At 36.4% G+C, this 21935-nt stretch overlaps 3 protein-coding genes across 8 annotated transcripts; 1 reads left to right on the top strand and 2 right to left on the bottom strand.

Moving 5' to 3' along the window:
- Positions 1-3829: 3829 nt before the first annotated feature.
- LOC109001256 (prostatic spermine-binding protein-like) lies at positions 3830-4328 on the bottom strand. Its single transcript, XM_018978455.1, has 2 exons — positions 4265-4328; positions 3830-4173 (listed from the first exon to the last, which is right to left on the bottom strand). The coding sequence occupies exons 1-2, from the start codon at positions 4326-4328 to the stop codon at positions 3830-3832; spliced, it is 408 nt and encodes a 135-aa protein (XP_018834000.1).
- A 7807-nt stretch (positions 4329-12135) lies between these two features.
- LOC109001304 (V-type proton ATPase subunit C-like) lies at positions 12136-15166 on the top strand. Of its 6 annotated transcripts, none has more exons than XM_018978531.2 (9): positions 12136-12391; positions 12532-12547; positions 12834-12961; positions 13081-13180; positions 13684-13751; positions 13870-14011; positions 14234-14350; positions 14493-14618; positions 14819-15166. In XM_018978531.2, the coding sequence occupies exons 3-9, from the start codon at positions 12858-12860 to the stop codon at positions 15056-15058; spliced, it is 897 nt and encodes a 298-aa protein (XP_018834076.1). In that variant the 5' UTR covers positions 12136-12391; positions 12532-12547; positions 12834-12857; the 3' UTR covers positions 15059-15166. The 6 variants fall into 6 exon arrangements, with proteins under 6 accessions (XP_018834076.1, XP_018834074.1, XP_018834077.1 ...); XM_018978529.2 differs by having other exon boundaries at positions 12136-12428; XM_018978532.2 differs by lacking the exon at positions 12532-12547.
- Positions 15167-16195: 1029 nt separating this feature from the next.
- Positions 16196-21372, bottom strand: LOC109001303 (mitochondrial phosphate carrier protein 3, mitochondrial-like). Its single transcript, XM_018978526.2, has 6 exons — positions 20861-21372; positions 18611-18972; positions 18476-18519; positions 17015-17229; positions 16807-16931; positions 16196-16711 (listed from the first exon to the last, which is right to left on the bottom strand). The coding sequence occupies exons 1-6, from the start codon at positions 21161-21163 to the stop codon at positions 16648-16650; spliced, it is 1113 nt and encodes a 370-aa protein (XP_018834071.1). The 5' UTR covers positions 21164-21372; the 3' UTR covers positions 16196-16647.
- Between the last annotated feature and the right edge of the window lie 563 nt (positions 21373-21935).

Raw genomic sequence — 21935 nt, 5'->3', positions numbered from 1 at the left:
TAACGTGGACTAATATTCCAGGATCAGGGCCGAGCATCGGTCTCCATGTGATGGTGGGGTACCCTTGTGGCAGCTTCTTTGTTTTTTCTTTGCTAGCAGTACTAGCTAGTGTGTGTGTGTATATATATAGTAGCACTTGTACGATATATTATTATTCAAGGCCATGAAGTGGTTGATCACAAGTACTCGTGGGAGCTAGCTGTAGATAAGCCATGCCAAGCAATTTTAGCATGCTTCTCGATCTCTCACAACCGGAATGATCAGCTTTGGCTGGCTGGCTGGCTGGGTTTAATCCTATTAATATATATATATATATATATATATATATTATAAGCTGGCTAGTTGTTTCAACAAATCATAGCATTTAATTAATTAGCAAGAACAGAGTTGTATGTGGACTCGTTTAAGTATGATTTACATGTGCAACAAGAATGCTTGTTGGATTAAACTAAAGGTGGGAGTGGAAAGCGTTTCAAGCCTGGCAAATTTTGTTGGTATTAGGCTAGCTAGCTACTTATCTTCACAACTCAACAACAATAAATACGTAATATGCGATGACGTTAAATGAAAACAATCCAATCAGAGGATCCTTGTAATCTTCTTCTACATTTGAAAGGGAGTAGTTAGGCCAATAGAGTGGAAATCAAATATAATCATGCCTCCACTTGCATATAGTTACAAGGAGGAGAACATAATTGAAAGTGAAAGGCCGATAAAGAAGAAGAAAAAAAAAAAAAACAAAAAAACTTTTACAGAGGCCAGTAGTCATGATCGTTTCCATATGCCCCCTTCAATGATTAATTAGAATTGCGACCATGTGAAGAAGTAGCTGATCAAGGTTTGAAAATATATATGAAAGGTTATCCATCCTACCCACCATGCGTTACTTTTTGGTTCAAAAGTCCAAAACGACTCCAATTATCAGCAATCAAGGATTTTGCATTCCAATTATGAAATGGGCTTTCAACCGAAAACTAATGCAAAAGTCCAAAGACAAAGGGGATAGATACAATTTGATGCGACGAAATCTAAAGGAAAATTTTTGGAACCAAACCAAAATGGAAATGAAACCCAAATTTTGATGAGCAGCATGCATGCGACATGATAACGCATGGCGCTGCACCGTGGTCCTGTTTTATTTTGAGGATGATTGTTGATCAAAGTTACCCAACGTTGCTTAGAGGCAGACCAAACATAAGTGTCCCTTTTACTGCCCCCAGAAATTGATCAAGTGTCCCACCACCAATGACAATCGTGGTCGTGGTCGCTCAAGAAGGAAGGGGCAAAGGGAAAATTGAAAGGAGGGTCAAAGGACCACATAAGTGGTCGTTTGGTGTCAGCTTCCGTTTCTCTTTTGTTAAAGAAGATGAGGAAACAGGCAACAGGCAATCCCACAATACCAAAAATCCCATGGTGCTCGTGTCAGCTGGTCCAGGTTGAGATTCGGGATTGCCCATGATTACAAATCAACACATCCACATGTTCCCCACCTCTTTCTGTTCTTTTAATGAATTTTCGGTGTTCCAAACCATTTCTCTTCAACTATTATACGGCTCTGGTACTGAACCGGTTAGGACAAATGTACTTTTCGAAAGTTTTTAATTCTGGGACTGTAACACCACAGTTGGGATGAGAAATTGGAAGGGGTAAGATAGAAAGATCAAATGTGGGGTATACATTTAGGGGCCCTTTTTAATTTTTATTTGCTGTTAACGTTTATCCCTCTCCTGTTTCGGATGTTGTTCGTCCACGTCAATGGCCGAAATAGTCGGCATTGCACTGATTCTTGGACTACGCAAGATGACGAACATTGGCCCTATTGGATGTCGAAAGGAGTGGTTAATTTCAAAGGGTTTGTATCTGAGGAGGACTAGGCCCAATAGAGGTTTAATAGGTACTTCATCCTCGCACGTTACTTGCAGTTTCATGTGTGTGTATATATATATATATATATGAAGATTGCGGTATGACCAAACACACCAACAATCTTCAATTAATAACAGTTACAAAGAATTACTACCATACTGATTGAACTTCATCATAGAGAGCACAGGGTGGCATAAACGGGGGTTTTAACTTTGGAAAGGTTGAAAATCAATAGTCAGATTGTGCAAATATTGAAGTAGAGTCACCTTTAGAGCAAAGAGCCCACATAGCTTAAGTATTTCTATTTCTTGACGAGGTCGCCATAAAAATCTCTTGTTACTGATAATTCAGACATGGGCATCCATGCAATTCATATCTACCACAACCCGCCAGCTTTGACGTCGGTTGAGCTCTGCCAAGCATATATAATTCCTTTCTTTTGGCCAGTAAGCACATATATTCCAAAGGTAGCCTCCCTCCCATTCTCTGTTTTTGCAATAATCCCTACAAATACAATCACCAAAAATAAAACATAAAAAAAGGTCCTCATGACATAAAATAATACCGTTTACAATAACCTACATCCAGTAGAACTTAGACCTTGTACCATAAATTCCAAACCAGGTGCATAATTCTAAAAAGTGAATACCAAAGTAATTAGTTTCTCAATTTTACAAAAACCAAGGGAAGCTCACTATAGTATTTGCAATAACAAACTACTAGTTCAAGTCCATCATGCAAGGTGTATACTATATACCCTGCAACTCTAAAACAACCTAAACCAAATCCTTAACAACCACCTACTTTATCAGTATTAAGTCAGCTTCTGAGAAACAACCATACATCCCTATTGTCCTGGCCGCGCATAACAAACCGTTGATTGCATGGCCAATAAGCATTGGACGCTCGGGCTTTCATGAAACGTTGGAGAGCAAGAATCAAGAATAACTTGTTGACACAATCTAGTAACAGAAAGCACATCGAGGTGTAGTTGTGGCTTCTAAGTATCGTGCTAAGATAACAACTGTGGGTCAGGGAATAGAAACTGATGACCTTTCATGTGATGTAGGTGAGCAATTAAGTGACTATGAACCCAAGCAACATATATATTCCTCTTTTGGGATGGGCCTTCTACTTACATTGAAGAATTCATCACCAAGTAATACTTTTGTTTATGCACTTGGTCAACTAAGCAGGGATTCCTCCCTTGAACAAGGTCTTCTGGTTGAGAAGTTAGGATGTTTTGTCCTCAGTGACTACCTCAACTAGCTATGGCATTTGGGTTAATGTAGATATGTTTCAGTTAGCCCAAGAAGCTTTAGTCTGACCTAATGTTGGAAACTTTTTAATTGTGAATTCTGTGTTTTAACATTGGAAAATTTGGTCGCTTGGCACAAATAGGGCTTTGACGGTCTCCCCCTCTCTATCAGTTTATTCTTGTTGCCACAGCCTTGGATAGTACTAATCCATGATGCACCCATATCACAAGCAAAGTAATTTCAGCCTCAGCGTTTTTTTGCAAAGGCAAAGCCAATTCAAACAATGTTGATGTTAATCAAGATCTTAACTGGAGTCAGTGACTCAGTCCTAACATCTCTTCAGCTACTCACGTGGCAAATAATTCAGTTACTGGCGGAAGAAATAAGCACATAGACATGCGATTCCGCTTCCTCGGAGATCGGGTAAATAAAAATGTCATCAAAGTGAAACGAAAACGAAAACAAAAACCATCGTCACATTTAGCATTGAGTTCAACTTACAACACCGCCATTGTTCCCCTTTTTAGTTTTAGTTTTAACATAAATCTCACTGCAGCACCAAAAACTACCATCGAATCTAAAACCAAGACTTCAATTAAAAAATTTCACTAACCTTCCATTCCTTAAACTCACGCATCGCTGTCGTCGCTATCGTCGCTGTCATTGTCGTTGTTATCAATATCGTTGGCGACGTAAACACCGGGCTAAACCATCCGCCTCCGAGTCCTGGACGGAAGAATGTTATCTAAATCGACCTCCGCTAGTGGATCGTCTAATAAATCGCTTTCACTATTGGATATATCAATCCCGCTACCTCTATCATCGTCTTCGTCATCATCAGCATCTTCTTCTTCCACCTTCAATTTGCCTTTGCCCTTGTCATCCCTCACTATTCCCTTCCCCTTTCTGTCCACCTCAGCTTCCCCACGATCATTCTCGTCATTTTCATCATCATCTTCGTAATCATCGTCTCCGAATTCGGCGAGTGGATCGGCCTCAAGTTTGATGTCTTTGTCGTCGGGTGTTGAAGAATCGCGTTCAGGAGCTTCTAGGATTGGGTTTTTCTCTTGGGAAACGATAGTGCTGTTATCGAGAGGTGGTTGAAGCTTTCGGAGTTTTTTGTGGGTTGTCTTCGGAGCTGAGATCGGGTTTGCGCTTCGCGGGGAATATTGTAGGTTCGAGTTGATGCTTGGTCTCCACCATCCAAAATTATGCTGTTGGAGAACTCGACATGAGATTTGATTTGGGGCTTCTGGACTCGGAGGGGTGGGTTAGGGTTTGGGAGTGCGTATACCACGGCTTTATACTTATTTATTACATCGAAATGTTTAATCGATTCTGATCTTAAAAAAATAATTTCATAAATCTGTTTAAAGACTAAAGTATATATTTGTATTTATCCATGCACATGAAAACTTTTTAATTTAAAGAGGATTACAAATGGTGTTTTTGGAATTGATATTTTTAATTACGGTTTTTTTCCACTTGTATAACAATGTAGAATAATAGATACAGAATTATTTTTTATCATTCTATATACAATTATATTTTAAATGATAGACATTTTTATAAAATTAACTTATGAAAGTATCATTATGTGATGCTCACAATTCTCTGCTTGGGATGTAACGAAGTCTTGGAACATCAAGATATGCAACACAAGGTTACATACTCCCGTTCATGACAGTTAATATGCAATGCATCCAAGAATGCAACTAGTAATATGCAATAATCGTAGCGGAATAATGTTAACTAAATGTAACTTATTTCATAATGAACTAAAATATCCTAATAGTGTTAATATTCATCATGAGATCAAATGATAAGGTAGCATATCCTCAATACAAAATACTTCAAATAATAAAGTCTCCATGATTAGATCAACTCATTCATACGCTCTAAGGTATGAAGTGTTAGAGCTATGAATATCAAAATAAGATCTAATCTTCGATCGAGGTCCAGTTCCTCTTCAACCAGTCAGATCCACTGGTCCATCATGTCTGTTCTCGTCTGGTCCTAATACAATTTCTATTATCCCGAATGGAATGATAGTGGGTTCACAAGGGGTGAAATTTACTTAAAATTTCAACAACTTAAACAACTAACTTGCACAAAGATAAATAATGCATGATAAATGATAATTATAAAATGCATGCTATGCAGAAAGTCAATATTTGTCTCCCATCTAGATTCTTCAACATTTTCAGAAAAACTTTGATGCATATTTTCTTACAGAGAATACTTTTCAATTTAACTTTCAAAAAAACATAACGTTTCATCATCATTAACAATCATATTAACATTAACTTCATAAACTATGATATCATCACAGTTTCCCATATATATTGTGACCGTAGTACAACTCATATTAAAATTACGTTATCTGCAAATTTGGTCTCAATACATAACATCATAAAATATACACCCACTAGCTTTAAGTGTCATAAAATTTTGAATTCGGTCTGGCGTTCTTTACAAAGAATCCATTCGAAGCATGTTGACTGTTTTTCGTCAGCCCAGATGTTACCACTCCATTTTCACTCACTCCAGAATAGACAGAGAAGTTCCATTAGGAGAAATTCTCATCCTAACTTTTGGGGTCATGACAAAAATTAAGTTTTCATACTATGCTTTGAAAAATTTTGCATGACATGTGTTTGTAAGTGTGCTTCATGTGAAAATGACAATTTTTGTATAACATACTCGAAAGGTGAAAATTGCACATGTTATGTAAGCAAGTATTCATATATTCAATATATCATATAACATGATGTTTCATGTTCAAATGACATTTATATCATGAATGTGACATTTATCAATAAATCATAAATAAATTATCAAAGTGTAAGTTAGATGCCAACTTACAAATTGTTCAAGTTTGAAAAATCATAGTGGTTGTAAACAATGTTACACTAAGTTAGGATTTGATCTTCTAAAGAAGATGTTCATAATCAAAAGGGTTTTAAAATGGGTATTTACAAAAATACCTCTAAATTTTCTAAAATTGACACTAAGACCTTAAATTTTCACTATTTACAAATAAGCCTCAAGATTTACCAGACTTCACAAATCTCATATTTTCTATGTTTTAAAACCATCTATGCCCTTAAAATTTTAAGAATCAAAGTGTAACTATGCTAATCACAACCAACCCGTAGTATGCATTTTATTAATGCCTAGTGTGATTTCAACTAATTAACCCTCATGGATGCATGTGTACTCAATTTCATCAAGTGTCATCACTAATTACAACCTTAATGAAAAATTAAAAACTTAAGTTCAGATCATACAAATTTATCCCAACACTTAAACATGGCTCAAGACCTTAATCACTACTAAATCATCCATTAAGCATGCATGATGTTTCTATCTTTATTCACCAAGAAATATTTTAAAAACTTAATCAAATCATGCATTTTCGTTCCTATCCTAATCACAAGGCTTTTCTAAATGCACATTATTTAAGTCTAGGTAAACTAATCAAAACTTCCATAAATTAAGCATAAACTAATCAAAATCAATGCATGCTTAGATAATCAATACAAGATAGAATTAAAGCCTATTATGGCATGTTTCTAACTTCAAAATTAAACATTCAAGATTCATAAGACATTCTTGAATCATATAAACTTATTCTAAGATATGTCATGACTAAAAACTCAACTTAAAAACAATTTATGAAATCAATGATCCTAATTAACCCGGTTTTGAACTAAGTCTAGTAACCTCTACTAAACTCAATTAAAAACTCATTTCCATGGCATAAATCAAAGTCTAACATGCTATGCTAATACTAACAAAAATTAGGGAAATGTTACTTACAAAGATTTGTGACCCTTAGAACTCTCAAGGCAACTTCACTCGAGAACTCTCAAGAACCTCACTCGGTTTCACTTTATTGCTTACTAGGGGGAGAAATGCTCTTAAGACTCAAGAGAAGACTTGGAGGAGAGATGTGAAGAAATGAGGAAGTGAGAGAGGTATTATAGGCTTCAAGAGGGGAAGGGGACGTTGGCCTTAGATGAAGAAGGGCTTGTTGAATGGTTGAGTGGGCGGTGGAGTGTGGTGATGAAATTTCAGCTTGTGTCATCACTTGTGCAGGTGAATAGTATCCTAACCTTTCACGATTTTTTCATTTCAAGTGCTGCAAGGTGCTATGTGGGTGTAGGTGCTGCCATGGTGCAAAAAAAAAATGAAAAATGAAAAAAAAAATACATGAAGTCATGCTATGTACATGAAGTCATGCTATGATGTCGTTGGGTAGGAGTCTAAAAATCTGGACAGATTTTCATTTCATGCTTACATCACTCTTGTCTTTTTCTATGACTGATTTGTACAGGTATAATGTCACTCCTTGAAGGCTGTTTAGGTAGTGAAAGGTGGATGATTGGCTGCCAAGTGCTCAAGTATGTGCAGCTCATGGAAGAGGGTGAAGTTGTCGAGTGGTTCAAGCTTGATGCCCATCGGTTTGTGTTGTTTGGCTTGGGGGAAAACTTAGTCAAGACTTCATGATGACTTTGAGGGGCTCATGGGGATTGGGGGAAAAGGGAGGTGGCGTGTGGTGTTGGCTCAACCAAGAGCATAAATTCAAATGTCACTCGGGTTAACTTCATCTAGGTTTCTAATGGAATTGGTTGGGTTTTTGGTTTGGTTCCTTGGAGCCAATTTGTCCATCATTAGAATTGAACTATGAGGGATAATGTGAGGTGTTAAGTTATGAAATTTCCCTTGAGAAAATGGTGCAAAAGGCATAGGCTAGGGGCTGACTTGATGCAATGCACATGAAGGTGCACATGTGTGTCGATTGTGGTAATTTTGGCATTGACATGTGTTGGGTCAAAATTAAACTTCTAATTGGCCTAAGAATGATGCAATTCAGTAATAAAATCAATAAATTTCAGATCAAAAAAATGTGGGAAATCATTAAAATGAAAATTAAGCTTACAATATGGTTTAGAAATCACTAATCATGTATAACTTGATTAATGCCCATAACTCAAGCTAGAAACTTAATTAATGGTCAAGTGGGGATCTTAGGAGCGTGGGGTACTTCTTGCGCTTGAGAGAAGGCAATTGTATAGTGTATGTGAGCTTCAATTAGAAGTGTAAAAATGGAAGACAATGCTTTTGGGCCTTGTTGAGCTTGTAGAGCTATTTGTGTAAGTCTCTTGGTTGTGGACTTTTGGTGTGGATCAATGAGTGGACCTTATGTCCAGATTTGAGGGCTTAGATAAGGCCTCAAAGGTCTACCATGGTTGGATCAAAATGACATGTCTTTTTAATGTTGGGCCAAAGGCATCTACTATTACCAAGTTAAGGCTCAAAGGCTCCATGCTTTCTTCATGTTTGGGCCTAATTTCTAAGACTTTTCAAGAAAGGCCTAAGCTTCTTAAATTCACATGGTATTGGCTTATGACATCTATCCTTAATCCATCACATCTTTAGTGATCGAGGGCCCTAGATAAAACAATATTGTGCTTAACTTTCAATTCATCCATACTTAGCTCTTTTTGCTTATCCCATTAAAGATGCCAAGTGTCATTTCCCTATTGGCTTCTTGGCAATTAATCCAAAATAAAATACTAGAGATCTTCCAATGATTCATTCTCATGCTAAAATAATTCCCAATTTTTTTTCCCAACCATAAAGATTAAGGGAACTAATGGTTTAAGTCCTAATAATTACGTAAAAAGTCATAAAAATGATTTTTTTTTATTAATAACATTCATCATAAAGGGAAAAAAAATACAAGAGGGACAATCTTCCAAATCAAAGGCATCATTCAATAGCTCAGGAGAGTTTTTTACTAAAAAATGAGCTACAACATTAGCTTCCCTTCTAATATGTTGGACAGACCAACTATCAAACCGTGAAAAAAGTTGTTTAACATATGGGATTAGCACTCCTGCACTCCTGCACTATTCCAAAAATTTTTTGACTGTGTAATGCTATTGACAACTTGGAGAGCATCACCTTTTAAAATAATTTTCCTTAAACCAATTTCAACAGCAAAGATTGTTACTTGAAGAGCTCCAAAAAATTTAGCTAGGTAAGGGTCAAGAAACAACTCTTTTTTCATCTTTTTTGTGGCCTACACTTTTCTTTCACAATCTCTAGCTACTATACCAATGCCAACTTTGCCAAATGATTTGTTGATGGCTGCATCACAATTTACCTTGTAAACACCTTCAACAGGAGGCTTCCATCTGCATCTTAGCTTGTCCCCACCTACTATAGAATTAGCAACTCCTTTTTGCACTTCCTTGAGGTCTAGCAAAAGTTGTTTCGAGTATTGCACCGCAGAATTTGGATGGGTGAAATTGGCTTTAAACTCAAAATCATTTATTCTTTGCCAAAGTCTCATTGCAGTCATTGCAATTTCTACCAATTGTTCTTGCTCACAAGATTCAAACACAGATGAAAAGAGATCCTTAAAACATTCTGCTGAAAATCTATTTTTTTTAATATTCTTGGAGCATAGGCTCCCAACATCCTTTGCTACAGTACAGTCCCAAAGAGCATGTATAGTTGATTTCTATTTCCAAATTAGACAATTAGGTTACTCAACTATTTTCTTTTTAAAGAGATTTAGATTTGTGGGAATAGCTTCAAGGCAAGCTTTCCATAGAAACACTTTAGCAGCATTTAGAATTTTAAGCTGCTAGATTCTTGGCCATTCTTCTTTCTTCTAGTTGGACCTTGAAGCCTGCCCTTTAGCTCAATCAAAGAGTTCTTTTTGTAAGTGATAGACACTTTTAATAGAAAACTGACCATTTGCAATGCATCTCAATATCAACTTGGCTGGGCTATTTGAGAGACTAATAGGAATTCTCTTGATGATAACAACTTCATTACTGGAAAAAAACATCTTCAATCAGTGGAACATTCCATTGCTTAGTATTTGAATTAATAAGAGCAACAATTGATTCCATTGCTTGTACTTTATAAGTGGTTGATTGAGGTAGCCATTTGTCCTTCCATATTCTAACTTTTTGTCCATTATCAATCCTCCAATAGATCCTTCCTCCATCGGATGTCTAGGTGCAATATGGCTCTTCCATATGAAAGATAGCCTGGAGCCTAGTTTTGCTTGAAAGAAAGAAGTTTGAAGGAAATATTTCAATCTTAAAACTTGTGCTGCTAGGGAGTCATGTTTCTGAATTATTCTTCTTCCTTGCTTGGCAAGCATAGCCAAGTTGAAACTCTTCAAATCTCGAAAGCCTAAATCTCTAACTGTCTTTGCCTTTCCTATCTAATTCTAAGATACCTAGTGGATTTTCCTCTCATTCTACTGTTGTGCCCATCAATAGTTATTCATGACTCTATTGATTTCTTTGAGAAGGGATATTGGGAGCTTAAAACACCCATACAATATGTAGGCAGAGCACAATCACTAATTTTAGTAAAATTTCATTGCTTGCTTGAGAAAGGAACTTTGTTTTCTGGTTGTTGATTCTTGTTCTCACCCTATCAAGTATACTTTTGAGTGCTTGAGTTCGAGATCTTCCAATGGGGGCCGGTAAACCAAAGTACTTTTTTCATAAGATCAGGAAGATCTAACTCTTTCTATGCTCATAATGATTCAGTTGGTGTTGGTGTTGAAATGAATATAAGTTTTTTCTTTGTTGAGTCTTTGTCTTGAAGCTCTTTCATAGATGTCCAAGATATCTATCAGTCTGCTCCACTCCAAGGAATTTGCCTTGGAAAAAAGCAAGCTATCATATGCAGAAAAAATGTGGTTAATGTAAAGTTGGCCTCAAGCAATAGGGATGCTCGTGATCAATCTTGATGCTTCTACATTATTGAGGAGAGTACTCAAAACTTTAGATTAGAGAATGAAAATGTAGGGTGATAGAGGATTACCCTGTCTAATTCCTCTAGTTGGCTTAAATGAGCATTGGGGTGAACCATTAATGATGATTGAGTAGGATACTGAGTTTATACATCTCGCCACAAGTTCAATCCATCTTCCATTGACCCATATATTACAGCTCTTAAGAAATCTCACTCCACTCTATCATATGATTTACTTATATTGAGCTTCATAGCCATATACCCAGTTTAGAAATGGCAAAAAAATTGTCCTAAAATTCTGCAATTCATTGAGTGCATAGTTTCATAAGCAACCACCACATTATCCATGATCAATCTTCCAATTATAAAGGCACTTTGTGTGGGAGAGATAACATAGGTAAAATAGTTTTCATTCTGTTGGCCAATACTTTAGAAATAAGCTTGTAAATAACATTGCATAAAGTGATTGACCTATTATCAGAAACTTTCTTGAGAGTCTTTATCTTTTTGATTAAGGTAATGTAGGTCTCATTAATATGGTCTATCTCACCATTTGAATTGAGGGAGTCAAGGACAGCTTCGTAAAAAGGATTATGCCTATATATTACTCGCATAACAATAGTCGAATGTGCAAATGATTATAGTCGGGAGGGAGATCTTGTTAATAAACATGGCTTGCTTGCAACTTCAAGACTGTCATATGATTAAAAAAGACAATCAAAATCAGAAATATGTATGCACGCAGCATCCAACAGTTTACACCCTCGGATTTCTACGACTTGGATAAACTCAAAAATATTTAGCTAAAAATAATGGATATGCATTGAAAAGGGTTAGAAGATCTTAATATATATTTATATATATATATATATATATATATATATATATATATATATATATATATATATACGCGCGCGCGCACACACTGGCGCTGCAATAATACACTAAATACTGGTTCTAAGTTTTTATATTAGACAAATGATATTTGTAGTTAGAAAATAGATAAACGTTGCATTTGATTTTAAAATAAATAAATAAATAAATATAAGATTTATATAAAAAATTAATTAATTTTTTTAATAATAAACTAACACACTTTTCTAAAAAAAAAAAATTACGAAATTTACTATCTACGATTACTCACTCTTACTACAGGGAGGTGGGCAGGTGAAATACAGTAATAGTAATTCACACTACACAACACAACCAACGTCAATCCGGTGTGAGCTCATTGGATTTATGTTCTGCGCCAACTACCATCCGCAGTAGAACACACAACCTCTTTAAAAATTTTGCTAGCATTTTCGTCTCTGTCATTGCCGCACCTCTCTCTCTCTGAGCTTGCAATCGAAGCTTCAATGGCGACGAGATACTGGGTCGTCTCTCTTCCTGTTCAGAACTCTGCCTCTTCTATCTGGAACCGATTGCAAGAACAAATCTCCAAACGTTCCTTTGACACTCCTCTCTACAGAGTATTTACTCCATTTCACACATCCATTTCATTGCAAAGTATGTTTCTTTTTTATTGAATTAATGTATATTCGGTTCAATTTTTGTTGTTCAATATTCCTAATCTCCGTGTTGGAACCCTTGATTCTCTCCTCTCTCTCAGCGACGATCTGGTAAAGGTAATTTATCCAACATGTGGATACAATCTCGCATAACTTTGTTATTTAGATTTCACAAGTTCTATTTATTTAATTCGTGCAAGATACTCCTTTTTTTTCAAGATTCAAATTTTGTATTTTGCTTTTGTTATCAATTTATTACGTATTTTTTTGTTCATAGAATCTGTAACTTCTTCAGAGTAATATGTGGTAATTGGGTTGCAAATGTTGATATTGATATGATATTTAAAAGATTTCTATTCATTCTAAACAATGAATTTGGGAGTTAAACTTCGGAAATGTGCAGTCGAACAGCTTTGTGGAATGAGTGATGCACAAGATCAGGTGTCAGATCGAGGAACTGGAGAGGGTATCGGGTGTGGAAAGCAATTCTCTTACCGTTGATGGAGTGCCGGTTGATTCTTACCTCACTAGGTAAATGACCATTAAATTTAGAAACACTTTTTTTTTTGGAGGGGGGCTGGTGTTTTGGTGATTATGAGTCATCTGTTTGTTGTGAACTGAGACGTTTTTGGGTTTCTTAAATGGAAAAGGTTTCTTTGGGATGAAGATAAGTACCCGACTATGGCACCTTTGAGAGAGATAGTAGATAGCATTCATAGTCAAGTGACAAAGATCGAGGATGATCTCAAGGTAATCAACAGTAATGTCTTGTTGATTTGATATTTTGGTTATATCTGATATTTAGGCAGAGAAAAATGAACTTTTTTGCTTGCTTGTTAGTAAAATTGATTCTGGATAATTATGCGTGCTTAAGACTATTGGAGACACAACATTTTCATGGAAATATAAGTTGCGTTAGGATGATACATCTAATATGGTCAGTTGGTTATATTAAACCTTCGTTTCACTGCACTTGACTAGAATGAGCCATGTAATTATTTTCTGGTCGATGCAAAATCACTCCATTGCTTTAAGCTTCCTTTGTGTACTTGGATGCCTTTTGGTTTTTTTAGTAAAATATTTTATTACAAATTTCAGTTTTCCCCATAATCCTCACTCAAAGCCTTTTTATACCTCGCTTGGATTGTGTTGATATCTTATGTTGCTTGCCCAAAGAATTAAACTGGATGATGAGCAAATAAACTTTTTATATATAGTTAAGTATTCCTTGAGTTAATGCTTTGACTCGTTAGGTTCGTGTTACTGAGTATAACACTGTCTGCAGTCAGCTTAATGCTATAACCCGGAAGCAAAGTGGAAGGTATACTTTTTTTCCCCTGAAGTGGCCTTTTTCTTCTATGCCTGGTTGTGGCATCTATGCAAAATGTATTTTATTCTGGCCTCTTAGCCGATCTACCTTTCCTTTCTGCATATTTCAGCTTAGTTGTGCGAGATCTCTCAAATCTGGTGAAACCAGAGGATATAATTACCTCAGAACATCTAGTGACTCTCCTTGCAATTGTTCTCAAGTATTCACAGAAAGACTGGTTGGCCAACTATGAGACTTTGACAAGCTTTGTAGTAAGAATAGGTTTTTATGTGTACTCATTAAAAAAAATTTATTTTTATGTATATATTCCAATTCTTGTTGTTACAGCCTCGAAGACAGTCTTGTAGGATGGTGATTTAGAACGCTAACTTGCTGATCAATGATTTAACCTCTGGAATAGTTGTAGTCTAACTCTTTTACTTTTTGTTTCTTTTTATCTTTCCTGTCTGATTAATCAAGCTAACCACATTCAGGTCCCCAGGTCCTCCAAGAAGTTGTATGAGGATAATGAATATGCTCTTTATTCTACAACACTCTTTTGTCGTGTTGCAGATAATTTTAGAACAAGTGCACGTGATAGAGGTTTTCAAGTGAGTATGCTTATGCGAACTATCACCAGTGCGTAAATGCATGAAGAATTTATTGCAATTTTCTAATTTCTTCTACTTTCAGTGTTTGGCCTGGTGGGAAATATCTAATTAGTGGTTTTTTTGCCATTCTACTGTCATTCAGAAACGTGATTTTGAATCTAGTTCAGAAGCACAACAGAGTCGGAAGCTAGAATTAGAAAAATTAATGCAAGACCAGGAAAGACTGAGGAGTTCTCTTTTGCAGTGGTGCTATACAAGTTATAGGGAGGTATTTTTGTTTGTGCTATTCCTCATCTTTAGGACACCTCTGACTTATTTGCCCACCAATGTAGCCTACTGGCCTATAGATGATCAAAATCTTCCAAATTGGTTTTATGGCTTACAGTTTTCTAAGTTTCGTTTAGTTCTATTATAACAATTATCACTATACATCGTTATTTTACACAAGAATATGTTTCTTGCCTGTAGGTTTTTAGCTCCTGGATGCACTTTTCTGCTGTACATGTTTTCTTAGAGAGCATTCTGAGATATGGTCCACTGCCATCATTCTTGGTATGTGCACTCTTATGTTCATTAATGGCTTTCCAACGAAACATTTGCTTTTTGACTCAGCACAGTTTGTTGACACAATTTTGGGAGTGCGTTTTAGCTCCATCATTCTTGAAATCGTGTTATCTTTTACAGCCTATTATGAGGGAACCTCAATAATTTACACTAATAAGGTTGGAGTAGCCCACTTAGCTTCTTTGCTTCATAGGGCCATGTGAACAAGATCATGTGTACTTGGACTATGTCTTTTCTTATGAATAAAGCTCCTTGATTACCTATTAAAAAAAGCATGGTATGGATGGAGATAATTTCAAGATGCGTTATTTACCTAACTAATAAGACCATTTTACCTAGATGGTCATCTGATTGAGCAAGCCTGGAAGGAATATACCATGCGGTATGGTCAAGAAAGATGAGAAGGTTGTGAAGAGATATTTCTTTAAGAGAAATGATAGTTGCAGTCGTGAGTGTGTAAGCGCCGTACAATCACTTTGAAAAAAATGAATAAATACGAGACCTGCATGAAAAAGAATTAATTTTTTAATAATAGACTCCACTATTTTTGCTCTCAAGCATAAGAACAGCCATTGACATGGGAGACCTGACAGTAGGATCTTCCTGAACACAACAATGAGATATGGATCAATCACAGAGCCTTGGTTACAGGACAAGTGCCCACTAATGTCTGATCGATCAACTCATGTCCTTTGCCTTCGTTCCATAGTTGCTAGGTCTGTTTTCGTTTGTATTTTTATGAGGTCAACTGTATTAAGTTAAATATTCACCTGAGTTGAAAAGGAAACCTTGGGTGAAGATAAGGGTGGCCACACCGTAAAGAAGCAATGTCAAGAAGAATACCTCCATTTTGGACTCCGCCACCAAAACCTCCATCTCCTCCTCGGCCTTTGTCTGGAGCATTTAGGTTATCTGGGATTCAATTCTTGATCAAAACATTTTCAAAAATGTTAAGTCTTTTTTTTTTCAACACGCGAGAAGAGATGGCTTAGGATCGATAGTTGATTTTATTATCCATCACATTTTGAATCCAGTTAATCTCTGATCTCATTAGGCGCCACTGTTACGAATCGGCACCAAAAACAGTAAAACACACCAGGTGTATTCATTTATTTACCATAGGGCATAAAATAACTCGCGACTCCAAAATCTTGGGAGGCAACGAAAAACCCCATAAGCTGCAAACATCAAACAAGACCTAGTTAGTGGCATTTGGCGTATTGGGTGAAACAAACACGCATTCTATAGTTTTATCTCACTTCCATTTCCATTCCACTTGGCTTACATGATTGTCTATCAACTCTATTAATAAAAGAGAAATGCTTTAAAGCTACAATGTGACATCAACAAAACAACCGAGTCGCTAATATGTTTCAGCTTAATCACAATCGCCTTCCAAAAAAAAGCAAAAAAACAGAAAAGAAAGAGAGAACTCAGCGTATCACTCAATACGCCCATTATTTTTTGACCCGTGCTTGCGGGGAAACATGATCCAAACATCAGTGTGCAAATTCATTATGGACCTAACTAAGTATTAAAGCAGTCAGAAGGATGAGAATAAATTATAAAACCATCCTTCACACTAGGAAAATTGGATACAGTTCCAAATTCAAAAGAATACTCCGCTTGGGAGCCATCAAAACAGATTCAGCAATTCTCTGTTTATTTTGTCCCCATAGATGTCTTTCCTAACTTCCATGAAATGACAAAAATTATGCTGATCATCAGCACTGCTACACCTTTGCAACCTCAGTTGCAGCGGTGACAGCAGCAGGAGTGATCCCGCCAGTGGTTGGCCTGAAGATAACACCAAATCACGATTAGCTACAAAAATGAGTAACATGAAAGACAAAAGTTTACGCAACCACTTCACAGCTATAAAATGAACTCACAATCCCACGAAAACTTTGAAGGCGTCATAGATTCCCCACTGAGCTCCGGTAAGAGTTCCAATCATGACAATACGGAGAGGAAGCCCACGGGTAAAGAGACCCCACAAACCTAGCTTCTTCACAGCCTGGACAAACCAGAAGACAGATTTGAAGAAAGTGTGAAGAAATAAACAAGTACCAGGGAACCATGCTTAGGAGAATCACTCACATCACCAACAGTTGCCCCTTTGGCATTGTTGAGGAAAGAGACAAGATTGTCAGCAGGATGAGACACAATAGCACAGAATATACCAGCCACATATCCACCAGCAAAACTCACACCCAGCTGCAGACTTTTACTACACTGGTCCTTCGGAGTGGGGATGGCATACTTATAAATATTCTCCACAATGGCCTCAAAAGATGCAAACTTCATCATTGTATCTGCAAGAATGAACATAATGATACAAAAGAAAGGTAAGAAGGCATCGACAATAGTTTTAAGGAGCTGAGCACTTTTTTCTTGCCACATTTTTCTATTAAATCCCTGGTTTAGGGTCAACAACTTTTCAACAAACAAATATGGCACCACGGAACCAAGCTGGATTGAGAACAAGCAAAGATGGTAACTTTTGTGTATATCAAAACAAAGACCAGAGAAACTGCAGAACATCAACTGCATCCAAAAAAGCGAAATATCGGTATTTCCTGGGATGGAGTATGTATGCATGTATATTTGTTATGTGTGTGTATATACCAATGTTTTGAATACCGTACCGGACGTCGTACCGGTCAAAGCACTGGAATGAAATATTTCGGTACCGGTACCATTTCGGGATAGCGTTTCGGGATAACGTTTCGGGATAGTCGATATATAAATAAATTATATATATAAATATATATAAAAATTATATTCCAAAATAATAGTCTATATATAAATAAATTATATATAAATACATATGTATAAAAATTATAAATAGTCTAGTCTGGATTAGGGGTTAAAAAATAAATTCGTAGTTTGAAAAAACGAAAAAAAAAACACACAGGCCGAAATTTAGTCCGGTATGGACGGTACCGGCCGGTATTTTAGCCAGTACGGAACAGATATAGTACCTGTACCGGCCGGACGACCGAAACGAAAAATTTTGGCCGTACCAGCCGGTACGGTACAAAATTTAAAACACTGGTATATACATGTATGCTTTTTCTAGTTTCTACAAGGAATATCCAAAATTGAAGTATACAAATTATTGAAACTCAACATATGAAACAATTTAGCTTTTCAAAATGAAAACTAATATATGATACTCAAGCAAGTTCTTGCAACATAATCATTCACATGTTAAGAATATGGAGGTAAAAAAAAAAATGTATTCAACACAATCATTTGCACGTTTGGAAAGTCTAAAATAGCGTATAATACATACCTCCATGAAAGCCTCACTTGAGACTCGTCTAAAAATTTTAGTTCTATTGGCATTTATGTAGTGTTCAAGCATTTGACATTAAGTAACTCCAAATATTTTTTTAGTTTTTAATTAATAAAAACAAAAGGCATAGCCCAATACATGGGATGCATATAAGAAAATTTAAATAATTTTTCTAGGACTCCAACATAATCATAACTATGAATTTTGTTAGTCAAAAACAGAGAACTACCAATCCAATTCCTTCCCCCACTCCAACTTACATGGAATCTGACGTCCCCAGAGAGGAACTAGACCCTTGTACAGTCTGCATGATTTGAAAAATCAGTTAGAAATGCATCCTTAATTGCAATGTCATATATTATTTGAAAAAAAAGGAACCCCATTCATATGCATACCCCAGAACGCCTTCAGATTTAACAAACTTAGGAAGCCCATCAGAAAGACCTCTAGCAAAACCAGGCTGTGTTTGAACTCGGACCTTCACTGCCTCGAAAGGGCAAAGTGCAATATCTGCAATGACCTCAGCAGATGCAGAACCAGCAAGATAGATCAAGGTCTTGTACTTGGATGCATACTCAGGTCCAGCAATGTCAGAGTAGTACTTCTTAAAGAATTCGTAGAATCCAAACTTGCAAGCACCCTGAGCACTGTAGCCAAGCAAGGTTGGTACCCAACCCCTGAAGAAGCCTCTGACGCCCTGATCCTTCAGCAACACTCCAAACCCAGATGAGATGCTTTTGTACTTTGCAGGGTCAATCTGAAAGCCAAAAATCTCAATATTTATCAGCACCCTTGTATCCGAGAGTGACAATTCATATTAAATATCCAACCGTTTGATTGTTGAGAAAAAAAAGGTAAGATGATTCTATGCATTCTCTATTTCAAACATATTCTTGAAATTGAAGGAAATAACTCATTTTTGTCAAATCATCTCATTCTGCACATACATCCAATAAAAAAAGTACAGCCTCCACACAGATTTAATATATCCAAAAAATCTGCATTATGAACATGTCCAAGTTTCAGTGAGATGAAAGTTAAATTATCTTCAAGAGTTTTGTTAAATCCTGTTTCGTGATATGAGAACCAAATAAAGCATGGGCCATTTTGTACAAATTAGTATGCTTTTTAATGATGTGGAACATCACCAAGGCAGGGCCTTTTGCACTCATCCTTGGGGAGCAAACCTTAGATGCACAACCAATGTTTTTAATTTCGTACCGTACCGGCCGGTACGGCCGAAATTTTTCGTTTCGGCCGTCCGGCCGGTACAGGTACTAGATATATACCGTACCGGGTATGGTACCGCCGCTTCGCTAAATTTTATTCGACCGCCTATATTTCGTTCTTTCAAACTACAAGTTTATTTTTTGACCCCCAATTTAGATTAGACTATTTATAATTTATATGTATGTATGTATTTATATATAATTTATTCATATATAAACTATTATTTTAAAATATAATTGTTATATATATTTATATATATAATTTATTCATATATCGACTATCCCGAAACGGTACACGAAACGGTACCGGTATCGAAATATTTCGTTCCAGTGTCTTGACCGGTACGCCATCCGGTACGGTATTCAAAACATTGTGCACAACCCCACTAGCCAGAACATGTATCAGATCATTCAAGAAAACTCCAATTGCGGAATCAAACTCAGGATGTAAAGTCTACACAGCTCATCTCAAGTAGACCCTTTGACCACAAAGCTTTACAAATTAGCGTGTTAGCACCCATCAAAAGAATTTTATTTATTTTTATCGGTAACACCATCAAAAGAAATAAAAAAGAAATTTATATTTATAGTTCATGCGAAGGTTATATAGTCAAGAATAAGAGACGATATGACCTCAAGATACACTCTTAAAGACCAAAAATCCCAGCAATCAGAAGATTCATACATTCCACGAAAAAAATCATATTACAATGCAACATCATTAACTCATAATCAAATGCGTACTTTTTTTTTATAAGTAAAACTCATTATCAACTGCGTACTTGCACCTTTCAATAAAGAAAAGAAATAACGAACTACTGGAAAGCAATGTATACGCCCGCATGCTTGGGGCTATGCCTACTGTTATTCAGTAAAATTTACAATTACTTATAAAAAAACGAAGGAAATAGAAAAAAGAACCAAAAAGCAAAGCTCAAGTTCATTAAAAACACCGAAAGATCAAATCCAGTGAAAATCTGGCACGGCGGAAAACTAATTCTGATATCTCGAAAAAAATCTTCGACAACGAATTTTCAGCTGAAATAACACAAATCTTGAAACAACCCAAAAGAGAACATATTTTTAAAAGAAAAAGAATAAATCGTAGATTTAAAGTCACATCCGTAAGGTGAAATCATCAGCCGAAAGTCTGACCATAAATAGATCCGAAAAGACAACTACTCCAACATTGAGACAATCAAATGAGCTCGATAGAAATCCATACAAACGGATAAGATCGTGAAGAAAAAATTTCAGATCCACACGAATAATGAGCCAATGCAGTAGAACAAATAGCAACGCGCGGAGAGATACATGTAGATCTAATAAGGTACGGTAATGTTAGGAAGATGGCATCAAAGTCGGAAGGGGAAAAAAGAGAGGGAGAGCGAAGAAAAAGCGGAAGGAAATAAGGACCTGCATATTGCATTTGACGAGGTCGAGGGGAGTGACGGCCATGTGAGTGAGACCACAGCTGAGGATGCCTCCGACGGTACAGGCGGCGTAGAATTGTGGGGAGTACATCTCGATCTTCTTGGAAGGCTCGCTAGGGGCGGGAACAAAGACGTTGCTACTGGGAGACGAGGGTTGAGAGAAGAGGGTGTTAAGATTAGGGGGAGGAATGATATTATCGAGAGGTAGGGTTTTATGGGAGAGGGAAGACGAGTAGAGGAAGCTGGGGATCAGAGACTGCCGCGATGTTTTTTCTGAGAGAGCCATTGGAAGAGACCAGAGAGGGGCGGAGAGACTGAATGTGACTGAGTGGGAGTTCAAAGAGGGAGGAGGTCGGAATCCAGAAATGAAAGCGAGAATGACGCTCGCAGATATTTGTTGTATGTGTTGGTTGCACTGAATGACTCGCACTGCCTGCAAGGGTTTTTTTTATTTTATTCGTCTAATCGCCAAATTAAAATCAAAATTTGAAAAATAAAATAATAATCACACAAAACTTTTGTTTTAAATTGAATACTTATTTTATAAAATAAAATTATCATTATTTTAAATATATAAATTTATAAAAATGTTTTCCAAAGCTCAATTACAACAATTATATTGTTTATAGGAAGAATTATAACAATTATATATATATAACTTATTTTCATATTAATCGACACGACAGATTTTATATGAATGATGTATTTATTAAATTTGGGTGTAAGTTTTTCAGAAAGAGAGAGAGAGAGAGAGATTAATCTCATAGTCTGTTGTACTGTGGCTAGTGCAGGTTTATGATGATCCTCGTACACTTTGAATATATACATACATTACAGGCCTGCCATATAATTAGGGCGAATAATTTGGGAATTTGTTTAGTGTAGACACTAGACAGTTAGCAGCAGCAGCAGCCGAGCCTACGGGTATTTGTATGGGGCATATTCCTCGACATATCTTTGGTATAATCAATCTCGTCTTAAAACACGATTATTGAAATTAGGTTTCTTCCTATTTTTCAATCCTGGATTTGAAATATTATTCTTGAGTAATGATATAC

The sequence above is a fragment of the Juglans regia genome, chromosome 1, assembly GCF_001411555.2.
Source record: "Juglans regia cultivar Chandler chromosome 1, Walnut 2.0, whole genome shotgun sequence".
NCBI lineage: Eukaryota > Viridiplantae > Streptophyta > Magnoliopsida > Fagales > Juglandaceae > Juglans > Juglans regia.
Note: the sequence above shows the minus strand (reverse complement) of the source record. Positions and strands in the feature narration are given on the sequence as shown.